We start from the raw sequence: 16,698 nt of genomic DNA, 5'->3' as shown, positions 1-16,698 counted from the left end.
CTTTGTTTTCCTTAGTTATGGTTGTTTTTCTATTTGTAATACAACAGAGTTGCTGCTGTGTGGAAAATAGTAATTATTTGCAGAGATTTTGTATTATGGATAAGTTATTTATGCACGAATATGTTTTCCTAACAGAGTAACGACAATAAACAAAAAATGCACTGGAATGTGATAATATCCTACATTTTGCCATTTGAACACCAGTTAGTGATGGATTGGTAATCTGGTGGCCAATGTTTGTTAGTGGATGACACAGACAAACACCATATAAAACACAGCAACTAATTCCGAAAATCCATGAGATATTAAAAGCAACTAAATAAAATACCTGATTCTACTTATGCATATAGCTTCAATTAAACCTTACTACTACCTGCTGCTGTTACTATTATACAAAAATAAATGCTAAGAAATGTTGTTGTCAGAACAGCGTTACCAACCAGCATAGTTAAATGTACATAAAAAATATTCCAAAGATTTGTATATCCTATAAGTTGATTTTACCTAACTTGACGTTGCCTTGTTGCAATAAAAAAAAAATTTTTGGTGCCAGAAAAAGCGAAGTATATTTCTATCAGCAGGAGCTAAAATCAAGTTATTCTGCTTTATTAGTATTGTGTATAGTACCAATAAGCATACCAATACATCACTAATCCCTTAAAATTCGGTAAAATAATCACCAAATATTGCCATAACGACAATTTTAAGATACCTCTCCCATAAGCCGTAATGCAAAATTTGCGCACTTTTGGAACCTTTCAATACTGCTCACGCGTGCCACTAATTGCGCTATCCAGGTTTCATAGAGATCAGTGGTGGTAACAACATTGCACTGATTAATCATCCAAGCGAAACGAATAGTATTCCAGATACTAAGGTTAAATTGTGATTTGTTCAGACGTTATCGTGAATTTATGCAAAAAGAATTTAACTAACAAAGTAAAGCCACTGTACCATTTGTGTTCAGTCGGAAATTTATTGCTAATGGAACCTTACACAGAAGCAGCAAACATTCTTACGGAATGCATTGATATTTCAACACCGGATGAAATAGTTGACAAACTACGTATGTGTGATATGGAAATGTTTACACCGCAGCAACTTGACAAATCCACAAAGGTAAAGCGTGTTTGTAAAAAGATGCAACAAATTAGTCGCGTATTGCATAGATACAGTTATATCTTGGGCTATATTGCAAACTGTTTTACAATAGTAATATAATGTGTGCCAGGACTACATAAACTGTAATAACCACAAACGGTAGAAAATGTTTATGTAGTATCCTCAAAATGCTAGTTGTAAATAGTTGTTGTAGAGTTTTGCTTAATTAACATGCATTATTCCGAAATATTTTAATTACTTTGTTAGCTGTGTTGATAAGAAGTAAAATAGATATTGGTTAGACATTTTTACACATTACTGAAGGCAATCTTACTTAGCCAGCAATCAGATTTTTATCAAAAAAATTATATATGAATATTAAAATTCAGCCTTAAAGTTTAGGCTAGCCCAAAGTAAATTACATGGAGTGATACCAACGAGAGCCATGACTCAACCACCAGTTATTTGGGGATGTTATTAGGGATTATAAATAGGTCTAATTTTTACACATTACTTAATGAGACATATCTTATCCACAATCAGAATTTTATAACAAAAAAAAATTAAAATAATAATGTTCATATTTAGGAATATGAATTTTTAAACAAATATGAATATTAATATTTTTAATTTTTTTTAGTTGTCGCCGTAAGTTTATTTAAGTCAAAATTTATGCATTAAAAGGGATGAGAAATAATTGAACAGTTTTGAGTTGCTTCTTGCTTTGATCTTTCCTTAACAGTATGATTTCTGTCACCAAATATTTTTAAGTAGGTGAGAATATGATATTATACCTTGTAGCTATTTGGATGTTAAACCGACTGTATAATATTTTTGGTGATTGGGATTCAGCAAATAAATAAAATGTTTGTGTTATTGATCTTTATTTTATTGTTTTAAATGTGCTCACTTATATATACAAAATGAAATAATAATAAGTAAATATGTAAATTGGTATAAGCAAACTTAAAATATGCGGTAATTTTCTAAATTTTGTATTCACCAGGACTGTTTCTTTTTTCAAGAACTGTTTGCAATGTTGGTTTTGTTTTTTGTTTTTAATTCAAATAAGATTCATTGTACAGTTGCTTGTATTGTTGTATAGTAATAAACTTCTTGATCTCCTGAAGCTGTTCCACAAAGTAAAGGTGTCTTTGCCAAAATAATAAAAGTCAGTCATGTAAAAATATATGATGACGTTTTTATAAATCGGTACAAAATGCTTATGTATCATTTATTACCAACAAAGTGTAACAACGAAACGGATTTAGCGCTTCTGTATTATTATTTAAACCAGGGGTCGGCAACCTTTTGTATACAGTGTGCCAGTTTATGAATAATTTCAAAATATCAACAACTTGCGTGCCAAAGAAAACTTTCTATATTTAGTTTTGCACTGGCAACCAGGGCTGCGGAATTGGTTAAAAACAACCCGAATCCAACTCCGGCTAAATCAATTTCATCGAGTCCCAAGATGGATATTCAGCAATCCAATCATATGGGTCATGGAAAATGTACCACCATATGCTATTCCACCTATCAATTTACAGTCTGCTCCCTTATCAGTTTGGAAATCTGGTACTGATTATGCGCACACACCGAACTCGGGTAGTTTTACCTAGTCTTACTCGAATCCGACTCCTCAGCAGCACTGCTGTCATCTGACATCTAACTTACGTATCTTGGGAGACGCCAATAAACCTACTTTCATAAGTTAAATTCTTTAAAGATACCCTTTGCTTAAAAAACGAACTGTCCCGAACACAATACTGTGCCCGCTAATTTGGAACATACTTTGACGCTTTTCAGCCGAAACCTAGAAGTGTTAATAATATTAGTTTGGCTTTCAGCTTGGTTTCTCAGTCGACCAAAAACACGTGCTTACTTTCAATGTAGAATGCCCTGCTTCGATGGCTTTAACGCAGTAAACATCAAGCCAAGTTCGGTCATAGTGACGTAATACGAACTGTTAGTCGTAAACAACAACTTGAACACCCACCAACAATAGTGTTAAATACAACAGTTAAGACACTAATTTGTGACACGAACTTGAAATGTGTACAACCGTTTAGTTAGCTCTAGTGTTAGTGTAGTAATATAATGTTAATGATGTAATGGTTGAACTTTCTTCAGTGATAGAACATGCGCGTTAAATCATTTGGCGTGCCCTGAAAAATCATCTCGCGTGCCAAAAGTGGCACGCGGTGCCGGGGGTTGCCGACCCCTGATTTAAACAATGCGTTGCGTTTTTCTTAATTTCGGAGTAACACATTTCAAGTGGGCGCTCTAAAACGAAAAGGACAATGTATAGTGAATAGTGGTGAACTACTCTGCTCACAACAAATAAAAGATCAAAGCCCTCCCGGTGAACAATATACTACTATTTGCTTGCACATTGTTTTTACATATTTTTCGTTAAAGTAATGAACGACAAATTTGTTTTATGTTGGTTGCGATTGGAAACTTTATCTTTGGATTGACGTTTTCTTATCGTATTGAAAGACCAAACATCACAACTTGTTTTAAAATTTAGGACTTTACGTCACACGAAGCAGTGTGTAAAACGGCATATTAAAGGTAAAAAAACAGGTTAACAGTTCTATCTATGTCAGTCTCAGTAAATAATTTGATGTAGATTTTACCAGAAGAGGTTTTACCCCGACAGAATTCTTATCAGTCAATAAGCTTGACCTACATCAGGGTTCGGCAATCTTTTTTTGGACGCGTGTCAAAGCCAAGCCTAAAATATCTTGGCCCGCCCGTTTGAACTGACAATTTTTTGGTTTACAGCTGAAAATTGGTCTTTTTTAAATTAGAAGAAGATGGTTAAATTTATTAAGAAATACGAAGTTGGCGAAACTTTAAAGGTATGGTTTCAGGGTATTGATGGCGCATTCAGGGTAAAAAAAACCCTAAAAGATGCACAAACAAGATTCGCGCAAAGCGCGAAAAAAATGCATTTACGTTGAAAAATATGGGAAAGGCCTGGCGCCCAGTTTGTGAAAATGTTGCAAGTCGGATGATTTACACTGGCGGGCCATATTTTGCGAGCACTACGGTTTATATATCTGCCAATGGAAACCTGTCGCCTATGGTCACACTTTTTGAAACACGATTAACTCAATGGTTAATTTTTGCGCTTCGGTCGACATTATTACGTGGTTTCTATGTAGCCTTACAACTTTGGAGACAATGCCCTCACAACATGTTTATCAATATCAGCTTGGTAAAATTCAATATATCGTGAATGAGCAATTTGTTGCGAGTCCAGTGCAAAATCCTCCTGAATTAATTACAGTTTAGCCCAGGGTTTCCCAAACTTTTTTGGACCACGGAGCACTATTTGCGAAACTATTTTTTCGCGGACCGCAATACAAAGCAAAAAATAAATAAAACCAAATTTTATATATTTACAAAACTGACATCATCAATGGGACGGATGGAATTGCTTCTCTCTGCTTAAATCATTAATTCATCATAAATTCCAGAGCGCAACAAGTAAGATTTACGATACTGGCTTTACGATAAGCTTTCGAAATCAATGTTGTGAATACTGCGGCAATTTAATTATTTTTGAAAGAGTACACATACTGTACAACAGGGGTCGGCAAACTTTTTCTAGTCGCGGGTTAAAACCAAACCCAGAAAGGTATCTGCGGGCCGCACAAAATGTTAACTAAGAATTATGTTATTAAAATGTTAGAACAACTGTTAATCAAGCGGACTTCGGATATGTTTTTGCACTTAAAAGCGTGTTTAGTTACTTTTAAGGAGGCAGTAAAGTGTTGGCGCAAAGCGGGACAAAAAGCATATGTTAGGCTAAAAATTCGAGTCTACACGTCGTTATTCATATTGAAAAGTGTAATAAAACCACTTTGAAAAAACGCGATAACCTTAATGGTTAATCTAGTTGAGTGTTTGTTAACGTACTGTATTTCAGTCCGGGCGCACCTGGCGAGCGAAGCGAGCGCGATTTTTTGTGGGGTGTATACCGGCATTTCTTTCAAATTTCTTGCAAGTTTTTATTACATTTCAAAAATAAAAAATAAAAAATGTATGTCCAATATTTTTGAACACGTTTTCCGTTGCACGCGACGCACTTTGGCACTTGGCAGTCAGTCTTCCACAGCGCAAGAAGCGCTAATCTAGTTCAAATAATAGCATCATAACGTGATGCCAGATGTATAAAGATCGTTAACGCAAAGCGCGAAAATGTTTCGCACTTACATAGTTAAAATAGTCAAAAAGTATGAGAAATGGACTCGTGTCTAGTTTGTAGGATAAATTACATTCGCGGGCCGGATCCGGCCCACGGACCATAGGTTGTCGACCTTGCTGTACAACATATATGTGTAACTTTTTAATTTCTTGTCATATCCCCACGGACCACCTGTGCAATCGTCGCGGACCACAGTTTGGAAAACCCTGGTTTAGCCAATTCAACCAAACAAACTAATTTTTTACCGACAATGATTTTGCAATTTGTCATGTTGTCTCAATGATATGAAATCAAAAAAATAACGGATTGTTTTTCGTATGATAATTATATAATATCTGAAAGGGTCCTAAGACATGGGACAATAACCATGTACGGCGCAGTTGAATAAGATAGGAACCACTGTTGCGCCGCGTTGCCAACCCAATCTATAAATTTCAATTTCTGTTAAATTAGAACATAAATGCGGGTATTTATAACAATATACGATTCTCTTCATGTGCCTAATCTCATTTCGTTTGAATTAATTTTTTTTCAATTTTAAACCTAAGCGCAAATTTTGACTGGATTTCAGTTGCATATTTTCGCGCGAGATCATTAAAAGAACAACTTGTCGTTTTAAGAGTCATTGTTTTATGGTGTCACGCTGTGACATTTCTGACGTGATCGCTGAAAAAAAATTATACTGGCGATCGTGCGAAAAATAAACATTGCCAATGCGGCCGTCAACAGCTAAAAGATTGTGTAGTGTGCACCGCTATGCTAGTACGTCATGTCAAAAATTAAATTAAATTTTGTTCAGATAATCACGAATAAGACAGGTGAAACACAAGTAGTTATTACAATAAAAAAGTAGACATGTAAAATGGGAAACAGAGAACTAAATCGACCTGTGTCTGAATCAGAAGTTGCTAAATGAAAAGCAATGTTGCTATTTTATTTAATACTTTGATATGCGAACCAACGTTAAACCTAACGTTAAGGATAGGCCTTTGCTTAATGCTCATTAAATTCCATAAGTGTTTTTTCGGCTTTGGCTTTCCATAAGGAACACGCAATGAGAACTAAAAAGTAACAATACCTAAAGCAGAAAAATCTGTAAAACCGTAGTATTAGGACCAACGACATGATAAAGCCAAATACGCAGTAAATTTTGGGCGGCCTAGTTTAAATGGTTTGGCACCAGAGTTTCCCTGTTTGGAGTTGTCGGTGGGTAATGGGTTGGGCTAGAAAATAAGTTAGGGGTGAAATTATTAGAGGAGTTAGTGATGTACTTAGGGGTTGGATTTAGGGTTGGGTAAAATGGTCTGATTCTGGCCATTTAGGTCTTGTTATGACGGGTATCAGACTTATTCAAAATTAGACCGTATTACGATTAGGTTTAAGTCCTATTTTGGGTTATCTCGAACTGTGTTTTCGTTGATGTTGTTCTTATTTCGGTCTTATGTCTGAAGTGCTTTCCATACCTATATGTAAATTACTTTAAAATTACAAACACAACACATTTTCTTCTTAGTTACAACGTATTATGACGTAATACTTTATTTTTACCCTGGCGAAACCAAACATTTAATATTTCAGTTGGGAATACACTACAGCAGTGGTCGGCAAACTGTGGGCCGCGGCCCAAATGTGGGTCGCAGAGCCATTTTTAGTGGGCCGCGAATTACTTTTGGATAGTTTAGTGTTATCATGTAGTTGTAAAATGTTATGGACTTTCCCTTAAAAATTATTTAGCATTTGATCAGGTTGGCCTTTGTGAAACATGTGTTAATATCACCGTTAAATACACAATAATGTCGAAACTATACACCAGACCTGGGCAACATACGGCCCGCGGTTAGCTTGTTTTAAATAGTGAAATGGAAGTTGTTTTGGGGCTTCGCGCGAATTTCTTCTGTCTTTCTCGTATGTTTCACGCGATTTTTTGGTATTTATAAACAAAAAACGTCCTCTGCACTGCGGCATTCTCTCAAATGAAAATTTAACAAACTTTTTTATATATTTTTCGCGCTTCGGTTAAATGTATTCTGTCTTTAAAATATGAACGAAATATCGACCCTTTTGCCAGATACCGATTCAAATTTTGTCAACCTACTTTACTTAATGCCATACTGTGTGTTTTTCCCGATTTATGTCTTTTATCTGGGTAATTTAAAGCCTCAAAAAGCAGAAAAAAAACATCGTTTGTTTTTGTGCGAAGTGTTTACGTATTTTAACCTTAAATTTTTGCTCAATGCGCCCAACAACTTAATGATCGCTAATATATAAAGCAATGTACTTTGTTTATCTGTGCTCTATGCGTCACGTCCACCTCTAAATATCAATTAACGTTTGCTTCAAAAAAGTATATAGGTGCAAATTTTTCGCACTTTGCGCTACATCTTGTCACTATTTCTTTAAATTCGACTTACATTGCACATTTGCGCACAGCTCCAAACGTAATAACAAGTTCGTTTGCTTATTTGTTTGATAACGTCAGAGTTTGACGCCATAATCCGTGTATTTGATATCCTATTTTTTACCCGGCCCTCCACAACATTTAAGTTTCTCATGCGGCCCGCGGTAAAATGATTGCCCACCCCTGCTATAGACGAAGGGATTTTATGTTATACTATTCGTTTTACCAATGCTGACAATCACACTTTTTACATGTAATCAGTGACTGGTGGAGATTGCTGTTGAAAAGTAGGAATGCTGTGTGTCGTTAGGCGGGGCATGACAAACACATCAGTTTCAGCTGTTAAACGTATTAGCATTTTTTTTAAGTAGATGGTTTGTTTGTTACAGATGTATCATCAACATTTGTAGCTTTTATTTGCCAAACGAGTAACGACAACATCCATGGAAGCACGCCACAGCATTTTTTAACGAAATCTTTAGTAAATGGCGAAAGATTTTGTACGAAGTAATTTGAGATTTTGAACTAAAACTAATTTGCACAGCACTAAACAAGTCGTTTGTGTTTCTGAATGGGATGTTAATCATTTTAAATAGATTCCAATGAAGCTATGCAAAAGTGCTTCAAATGTATTTATTATACACTCCAAACGGTCGTTCACTATGAAAACGATTACCTCACCCCACGGTTCCATATTGGCAATCTTGTAGAAAATTCATTATTAACAATTTATCCTTTTGTTGATCAACCCACCATCAATATTCCTCATTGCATAAAAAACTGATGGGACTGACTATTTTTAAGCATCCCTAATCCTAATATACTAACGACTGTAGCTTATTGTTGTTAGACCTTATTTCACGAGGAGATCGACAAAGTTATTGTTAAAGTCTCAGAAATCGTACGTGAAGGACTCAAACGACCGGATGCTATTGTAGTGTTAAGTGGCTGCGGTACATCGGGAAGGATTGCATTTCTTATAGCTGTAAGTTAACTTTTAGGTTTTGCGTTATCATTGGCGTGGTGGAAAGTCGTAGCTGGACCGCTTCAAAAATGTCCTCAACGATTTTAATTTCTGACCATTACATAATAAAATCTGATAGTCTCGTTTCAGAAAAATAAATCGCGAAATGTCACAGAGAAGTATCTTCCGTCATACTAAAAACACAATTTTTTGTTTAACTGGCGGCCAATTAAATATTATATGACAACATGCCATAACTTACCCACCACTTATTTTGGTTGGTAATTTTGGAGTGTACTGTGGTGAGGGAAGTAACCTGTTACCTGGGCAACTTTGGGGTTTCTGTGCTGAGATTTACCGGGAACCCAATAAAGTTGTTACGATGTATAGTTGACAATAAAACAACTGTTTGGAGCACCGGCAACGCCGCCTCACACTATTTTTTTTTTCAACTTCGTAAATCCGCTTAGCTCAAAACTTATTTTGGTGGTACTACTTTTTTTGCGTCCTTTTTAATTAAAACTTGTGTTAATTCAACTTAGATAATGCTATTATTTAACGTCTGTAAGTCTGTTTAGTTGTACGTTTCTGCGTTGCTTTATTTGTTAATTTTTTGAGGTCCTTTATTAAAAATCTTTTTTCCACCCCTGGCTACCTTGGTGACCCTTTTCATGAAACGATTTTGATCTTTAGTAGTTTTGATCAAAAACAAAACGTCTGGTAATAAACTATTTATTTTGAAACAAAGACAACACAGCCTTTAAAATACAATTAAAGTGTGTTTTGTAAACGATTTTGACAAATTTTGGCCTAACGTGTGATTTTTTGACTTTTTTTCCCCAAGTTGAAACATAATAATCGTTCTAATAAATAATAATATTGGAATTAAGTAGAAAAACATATTATCGATAGTTTTTACCCGTTTGGCATGTTAAAGACTAAATGCTACACTAACAAATAACTATTTTTAGAGAAAATTCAATCAATATCTGAAAACAAACTTTTCAAAAATAACGTACACTATTGCTGGTGGAGACAAGTGAGTTTCAGATTGTTTGCACACAAGCATATGTTACAGTTGTACATGTTTAAACGTGCAACAGCAATTTTGTGTTTCCAGATCTTTATTGACGTCACAGGAAGCACCTGAAGATGATCATGTGGCAGGTGTTGCTGATCTTTGCAAGGCAAAATTTTCTTACTAATTGTAAACTTATTTCATTGGGGAATCTATGCGAAAAACTAGATGCCAAATTGTCGTATTAGGCACCATACGTTTAACGATTTTGTTATGCAGGCATGTGGTGGAAAAGAGTCTGTAATATATATTGGTATAACTTGTGGTCTATCGGCACCTTACGTCGCTGGGCAATTGGACCATTGCATGAACAACCCAGATCGGTTTATTCCCGTTCTAATAGGATTTAACCCAATAATGTTAGCGAGGTACTATTGCATTCTTTTGCCCCATGTGTTACTTAAAAATATATCATACACATTATATTAAAAGTACACTGTTTTCAGGAATATTCCGATACCAGCTTGGGAAAAGACCTTTTTTGATGGTAATCTATTATGTTCACAAATTGCCAACTTAACGTAATTACGTAAACTACTTTTAACATGTACAGTAAATCTGATTCAATCATTGTTTTTCGTTTGTCGTAAAATAAAATTGTATAAATTTACAGTTGCACGACGACTGGAATCCTTTGCCTTGGAACACAGAGCTTATATTATTAATCCAGTTTTGGCGGTATGTATACACTGTAAATACTCCAGCATCTTGCAGAATTTACATTATGCTGTCGTGTTAAAAAACTGTTAGACTAAAAGTTGTTTTTTGTCAAATCTTCTAGGGTGAAGCAATTACTGGCTCGTCTAGAATGAAGGGAGGTTCCGTAACTAAAATTATTCTTGAAGCAATATTTTTAATGGCAGCTGGTTCTGCTAGTTCATGGTCAACCAATAGTTGCAAAAATCTCCTGTCATCCTACTTAGAAGCGTGCAGGTATTTCCTAATTTTTGATTTCTTTATCAGTTCTACCTATCAAAAATAACTACCGCGTTAAAATAAGTTTTCATGTTTACAAGAAAGTTTGTCTATTTACGTTTCAGATCGTTTTTAACGTTTCAAGGTATAAATGCGCTGCCAATCCGACAAATTTGAATCCGTGTTGAATACTTCATTCTTAAACTTTGTAAGCTGAGAAGTAGACAGATGCTAATTTATTGGCCTGGGCTCAAATAATAAATTAAAGCAAAACTAGAGTAATTTAAATTAATAATACTACGTTTAAACTACCTGAAACCCTAACTGAAACTGTGCCATGTTTTTTTAAGACTGCGATGTTAAAATTCTATGAACGCAGGAAGAACATCTATCTTTATGCTAATGATAGAGAGCCGTCTAAATCGCAATGTATAAACCAATCACTGTATGCGTTACCTGCTTAAATTTATTTTTGCTTGGTGTCGAATTTCGGTCATATACAATTTATCGAAATATATTAAATCATCTAACAGTACATCAGTTACTGACAGGCACGGATTTATTTTTATTTGTGACCCATGATTTTGTTGATGACGTCTCAAAGTTCCGTCGAAACGTTACATCACAAAGCTACGTCAAAAAGTAACGTCACAAAGTCAATACGTGACGTTCAAAACGTACATCTAAACGTGGCGTCATGAATAACTAATTCTAAGAACCCTATACACAGTCGGTTTATTTTTGTTAAATGTTTAGCTTGATGATGTGTTACTTACCACACAAAAGCTGTATTACAACGATGTTAACGATTCGCTCAAATTAAAAAAAAACGCCTTTATATTGTATAAGTGTCAGTAACCAGTTCGGGGGGTTGGCCACATGCCCTTCCTCCCCTGGATCCGCCCTGTCTACTGCTAGGTTTGAAGGCTGAAGAAGGATTTTTGCCCGGTTTAAGGTCATCCGATCGGTTGGAAAATGCGTCGTTCTACGGCTTAAATCCGAATGTGCTAGCTGTTTATACCTCATTCTGTTTTGCAAACCCTAAGCAGTTCTTACGCTCAATGGTAATAACTGTTGTTATTTTGTCGTTATTTTATGATCTAGGCAACTTTACTGCTCCCAATCTTCAATGATTAGTAATTTGCTTTCGCTCGCTGGAGATTCACTCAAATATAGCGGACACTTTTACCAACTTGCTACAAACGGGATTGGTGTTCTTGCGATAATCGACGCAACGGAGTGTCCACCCACATATAGCGCGGGTTTGTAGTTGTTTATTATAAATGAAACGAAATGCCGGATATGCGCACTGTACTTGATTTATTTTTTTTAATTGTGATGGTAATAACTTTAATCACGTACACGTTTTTCTGATGGCCGCATGAGATAGTTTGAGAACGTCAGCGAGCCGAACTTACAGATCTCAGAAACAAAAACTGCTTTAAAATAAATAATATTTATTGTATCCGCACTATATGCTTAATTCATGCATTTAGACGTTTTACCAGTATTCATAAATATAAACTAAAATATATTTTTTATGCTATAAACGTCAAAAATACCGACTGTAATTTCTGCCGAAGGCGTTAAAAATTGTGGATATGTTTTTCTTTGAAAACGAAAATAGATAATTGTGTTGGAAAGCATTGGGCTCATGTATATATATATATATATATATATATATATATATATATATATATATATATATATATGTTAAGGGCGGCATGCGGCCCGCAGACCACATGTCACACAGTACACATGGTTTAAACCGAAATTCAAAATTATAACAAACAAACTGGCCAATTTTAGAATAAGATATTTTGGTTTAATTTGTTTACAGTTGATTGGCCAATAACACATGACAATAGCGTTGAAATACATTTATTCGATTATTAGTTTGTTGAAATTCACGGTGTTTGCGCTGTACAATCCTCACACTAAGACAGCTTCATTTTCATAGAACGTGGAACTAATTAAGCCTCTACCAAATAAAAGAAATGTTTTTGAAAGGTCTTGTGGGCAACAAGAAATAATCCCTAGGGCTGCATTTTTGACAAACCCGACTAAATTAGATTAGGTCCTAAATTCATTCCCTTTGATTATTTATCAAAGGTAACTACATTTTTAAAACATTGCTACACCATAAAATTGTTTTTTTATTGAAATACATGCGAATTTTACATTTCGGGTTTTCGATAACGAAAAATTTATCGTTGCTAGCACTGGACGACATTCGGGGATTCATATACGGAGGGTACAAGGAATATGGAAACCTTGAAGGTGATCTTAGTCATGAGGTAAATCGCCATATATGATTCACCCTTTACATTATGCTGTTTTGTGTTACTACGGTTTGTTGTAACAGGGCAACGAATTTTGCATCGATGTATCAGACTTTGTTAAAGCTCTAAAAACTGAAACTTTTAATGAGCTAAAAGATAACATTCTTCTTGTATGCACTGCTGAAGATCCTTTGTTGAACCAAATTCACGAAAGCCAAAGTAACATTTCGTTTGTTTATTGTAGTAAAGCTTAACTTACTTTTATATTAAACGGTTATGAATAACTAGGGATTGGTCAATCATTAAAGGATTTATGTATGAAAAGAAAAACATCAGTTTCTCTTGTATTGATGCTTGCAGAATCTGAAGAAGCCCCCGAGTTGGTTTGTTGTTTGCTCATTGATTGGTATTTCCTTTCTTCCTATTTCTAACTTGTGCCTTTCTAAATCCTTTTTCAGCCTACATATTTATCAAGCGTTTTCACATTTCGTCTAAATGTATCTACTCTTTTAACATCGGAGACGACTGAGTTGCTTTCAGAAGGCGGACAGAAGTTGATCATTGGATGTTGGAAGGAAATTTGTGCCAAATTGATTTTTAACAATATATCTACCGGATCTCATATTATTAAGGGGAAGGTATTGAATCTATTGTGTTTTAAAGGAAAATTTAGAGTGGCAGCAGTATAGGAACTATCTTAAAATATACCAAGCGATTCAGTCGAATAAATATTAAAATTTAAGGGTATATTTTTTGTCCACGAAAAAAAAGTCTAACAAATATTAAAATTTTAGTATGTTTTTGTCCACCAAAACATGCTGCGAATTTGCTCTATATAATAGTTCTGATTAGTAATTCGTCCATTTTGTTAAATGCTGACAACTACTTAAATCAACGCTTGATTATGCTACATGATTTTGAACAACATTATCAACATTTTGTATAGCCTTTTATAAGCATTTGGAGAACCAGTGAAAAATAGTTTGTATCATGGTTTCGAAGTCGGACGAAGTCGTGCTTTTTCGCTGGAGTCAGACTCGAGTGTAACTATACGGAATACTATCCTAGTCCGACATGCGCGCCCACAGCCAGCATTGTGGTTGAATGTGGTAAATAACACCACAATGGGTGGTTTGCTGTATATCCACGCTATTTTAGATACCGGTACATAAATGGTTGAAATACAGGTGATAGAGTCGGAGCCAGATTGGCATTCGACGAAATCGTCCAATTTGGCTGGACTCGGGCTCCGGGTGTTTTTAACCGACTCCGCAGTCTTAGTTTCTACCAACATGATATTTTATGGGCAAGAAATTGTTTTATGAAATCAAAAGGAGCAGAGCAATAAAAAGTTATCCGCGCAAATCTTTCATTACTTTTAAGACTTTAAGTGTAGTTGCATTTCGAGAGAGTCTTCTCAAAGGGGCTTGCGCGTGGAAAATCTAAAAATGAAAGTTTCTCTAACTTAATCCACATAATTTTTTTCACGGAGGATAAATTCGGTCGTTTGGGATGAATATATAACAAGAGTATAAAAAATGTAAGAATATTTTGTTTTGTGTGTGCCCAAACATGTTAGTAGAAATTTAAAACGGCCCGCGTCGATGTACGGACGATTTTTAAGTGCCCGGCAATGCGTTCCGTCGATTTCTAAATTAAAAGTTTTGTCGAATAAATGTTAATGAGGCCGCAATATAAAATAACTTTGTGACATTATCTTAAAAAATGCCCCACAAAAAATCCCTGATCCGCTCTGCTTGCTATGTGCGGCCCCGCGTACAATCTGCGAAAAAAGATTTTCAGCCGTAACGATATTTTTACATTGTTACTACAAATACTCCGAAGGAATTTTACTGCAGTTGGTTAAACCGTTAAAGCCTGAATAACGTGATAAGAAAAGCTGGTGCCATACAAATTAGCAAATAATTTTTGTTATCAAATAAACTTTTTTTACTGTGATTATAGGTGCTTAAAAACTACATGGTGGATTTAAAAGTGAGCAATCAGAAACTGTTTCGTAGATCAATTGGGATTATTAAGGTAAATTATTTTACGACTTATTTAGATGTTTAATGTATATTTCGGTATTAACCTGTGAAGTCTAACACACATGTGCTATAAAAACATTCTAACACGTATACAATTCTAACCTCTATCACATACAGTCCAATGCATACGTTTTTTTCTATTTGAAGTCACTTTTGGTTAAAATATGCAAAAAAAGTCGTTTGTTAGTTGTCAACATTTTTTCACAAATTAGTGTTTGTTGTTACGAATCGTTATCACACGTATTGAATGGAATTGCAGAAATTTTCCGCTGAAATCAATGTAGTTGAGGCGAAGGAATTTCTGCTAAAGTCCATCTACGAAGTAGACCTGCTTGATCAAAATATAATGTCGGACAACGTTACCAATCACATAAAAGTTGCAACTTCAAAGAACAAGGTAAATGCGTTCAAAAATGCAATTTTAACAGGTTAGATTCACAGCAATTCTCTGACGCATTTTTTGCAGGTTGTTCCCAAAGCAATTTTTATGGCTATAAAAAAATGCAAGTTTGCAGAAGCAGATTCGGCTCTATTACAGGTTCAGTGTCTTAGAGAAGCTTTAGCACTTGCGTACGGTGTTTAATTTATTTGTTGTTTGACAATTGCAGTATATTACGATTATTACGTTTTTAACCTCAACATTTTGCTTTGTGTATTAATCGTTGTTCATATAACTTAAAAATATTTTGATTAGTTTTACCAATGATGCATTACTATAGTAAGAGTGAGAGTCTATTATCTATTCTATATGATTCATCCAAAGATATATAGTATTTCAAATTAACTGTGCAATCCTATAATAATGTTAATCAATCAATGCGAACCTTGTTGTTGTTTCGCTTGCGACCAGAATTAAATTATTATTGTTACGCATATAATCACTATTTATTTGTACGTAACAATGCTTTTAGACCTCTCTTTTTTAATTAAAGGTGCAATTTTTGTTATATTAATTATTATATCGTCCGTTCCTTTTAGGTGCGAAAACGCGTATTTATATTTTGTGCTATGTTGTTGTTAACATAATTGTGTAATAAATAGGCTAAATACTTGCTATAGCAGACATTTGTGATTAAAATAGTATTTAAAAAATAAAATAAAATGTTAATTGTTAAAATAAAAAATAAATGTCAAATTATTTGGCTTTGTCAACACCAAAAGCGTAACATGTTGCGAGCAAACTGTTTCTCAAGAAGAGATTCAAGTAAAAAGTCAAGACATAAAGTTTTACCCAAATAAATAATGTAAAAACCCCAATGACCTAAGTCGAGTCATTTTTCTGAAGTCGAGTCATGTAATTTTGATTAAAATACTTTAATTAAGACAAGTCTATTTAATATCAGTCTGTGGCTTGAGTTTACGTCGTTAGAACACTACCTATGCCGTGTATATTAAATGTAAATTAAATTTTAAATCACAGTTAATTATTTGCTGCAAAAATTTTGAATGCACATATCAGCAAAAACAATAGGCTACCTGTAAGCATTTTATTAACGCAATTGGTAATAATTAAAAACGTTCAACTGGCGTCGCGACACAGTTGAGAACCTCGAGGCATCACAGAATTGAAAGATAGCCGGGCAATGTGCCAGTGCCACACACGGTAGCTTGGTTGCTCATGTCATTATCAGTTGGCAAGTATTTCTCCGATAAGACTAGTTTAGACAAGCTATTAGTTAGAATACTGTTTGAA

General features: G+C 34.8%; 1 protein-coding gene across 1 annotated transcript; it reads left to right on the top strand.

Moving 5' to 3' along the window:
- Positions 1 to 889: 889 nt before the first annotated feature.
- Positions 890 to 15,979, top strand: LOC146148530 (glucokinase regulatory protein-like). The gene is made up of 16 exons (XM_083386968.1): positions 890 to 1,119; positions 8,569 to 8,703; positions 9,654 to 9,721; positions 9,803 to 9,869; positions 9,980 to 10,128; positions 10,207 to 10,247; positions 10,374 to 10,438; positions 10,542 to 10,693; positions 11,780 to 11,937; positions 12,896 to 12,972; positions 13,041 to 13,176; positions 13,246 to 13,340; positions 13,416 to 13,595; positions 14,923 to 14,997; positions 15,265 to 15,402; positions 15,472 to 15,979. Exons 1-16 carry the CDS (start codon positions 985 to 987, stop codon positions 15,586 to 15,588), a joined length of 1,788 nt encoding a protein of 595 aa, XP_083243094.1. The 5' UTR covers positions 890 to 984; the 3' UTR covers positions 15,589 to 15,979.
- Positions 15,980 to 16,698: the final 719 nt, after the last annotated feature.

Source organism: Ascidiella aspersa, chromosome 4 (genome assembly GCF_963924565.1).
Source record: "Ascidiella aspersa chromosome 4, kaAscAspe10.2, whole genome shotgun sequence".
NCBI classification, from domain to species: Eukaryota; Metazoa; Chordata; class Ascidiacea; order Phlebobranchia; family Ascidiidae; genus Ascidiella; species Ascidiella aspersa.
This window is presented reverse-complemented; position numbering and strand designations above follow the sequence as displayed.

Excerpts from the sequence above, each read along its gene's own strand:
- LOC146148530 (XM_083386968.1), top strand. The coding sequence starts at position 985 with ATGGAACCTTACACAGAAGCAGCAAACATTCTTACGGAATGCATTGAT. Across the intron at positions 13,596-14,922 it reads CTCATATTATTAAGGGGAAG|GTGCTTAAAAACTACATGGT; the intron begins GTATTGAATCTA and ends CTGTGATTATAG. Across the intron at positions 15,403-15,471 it reads TTGCAACTTCAAAGAACAAG|GTTGTTCCCAAAGCAATTTT; the intron begins GTAAATGCGTTC and ends CATTTTTTGCAG.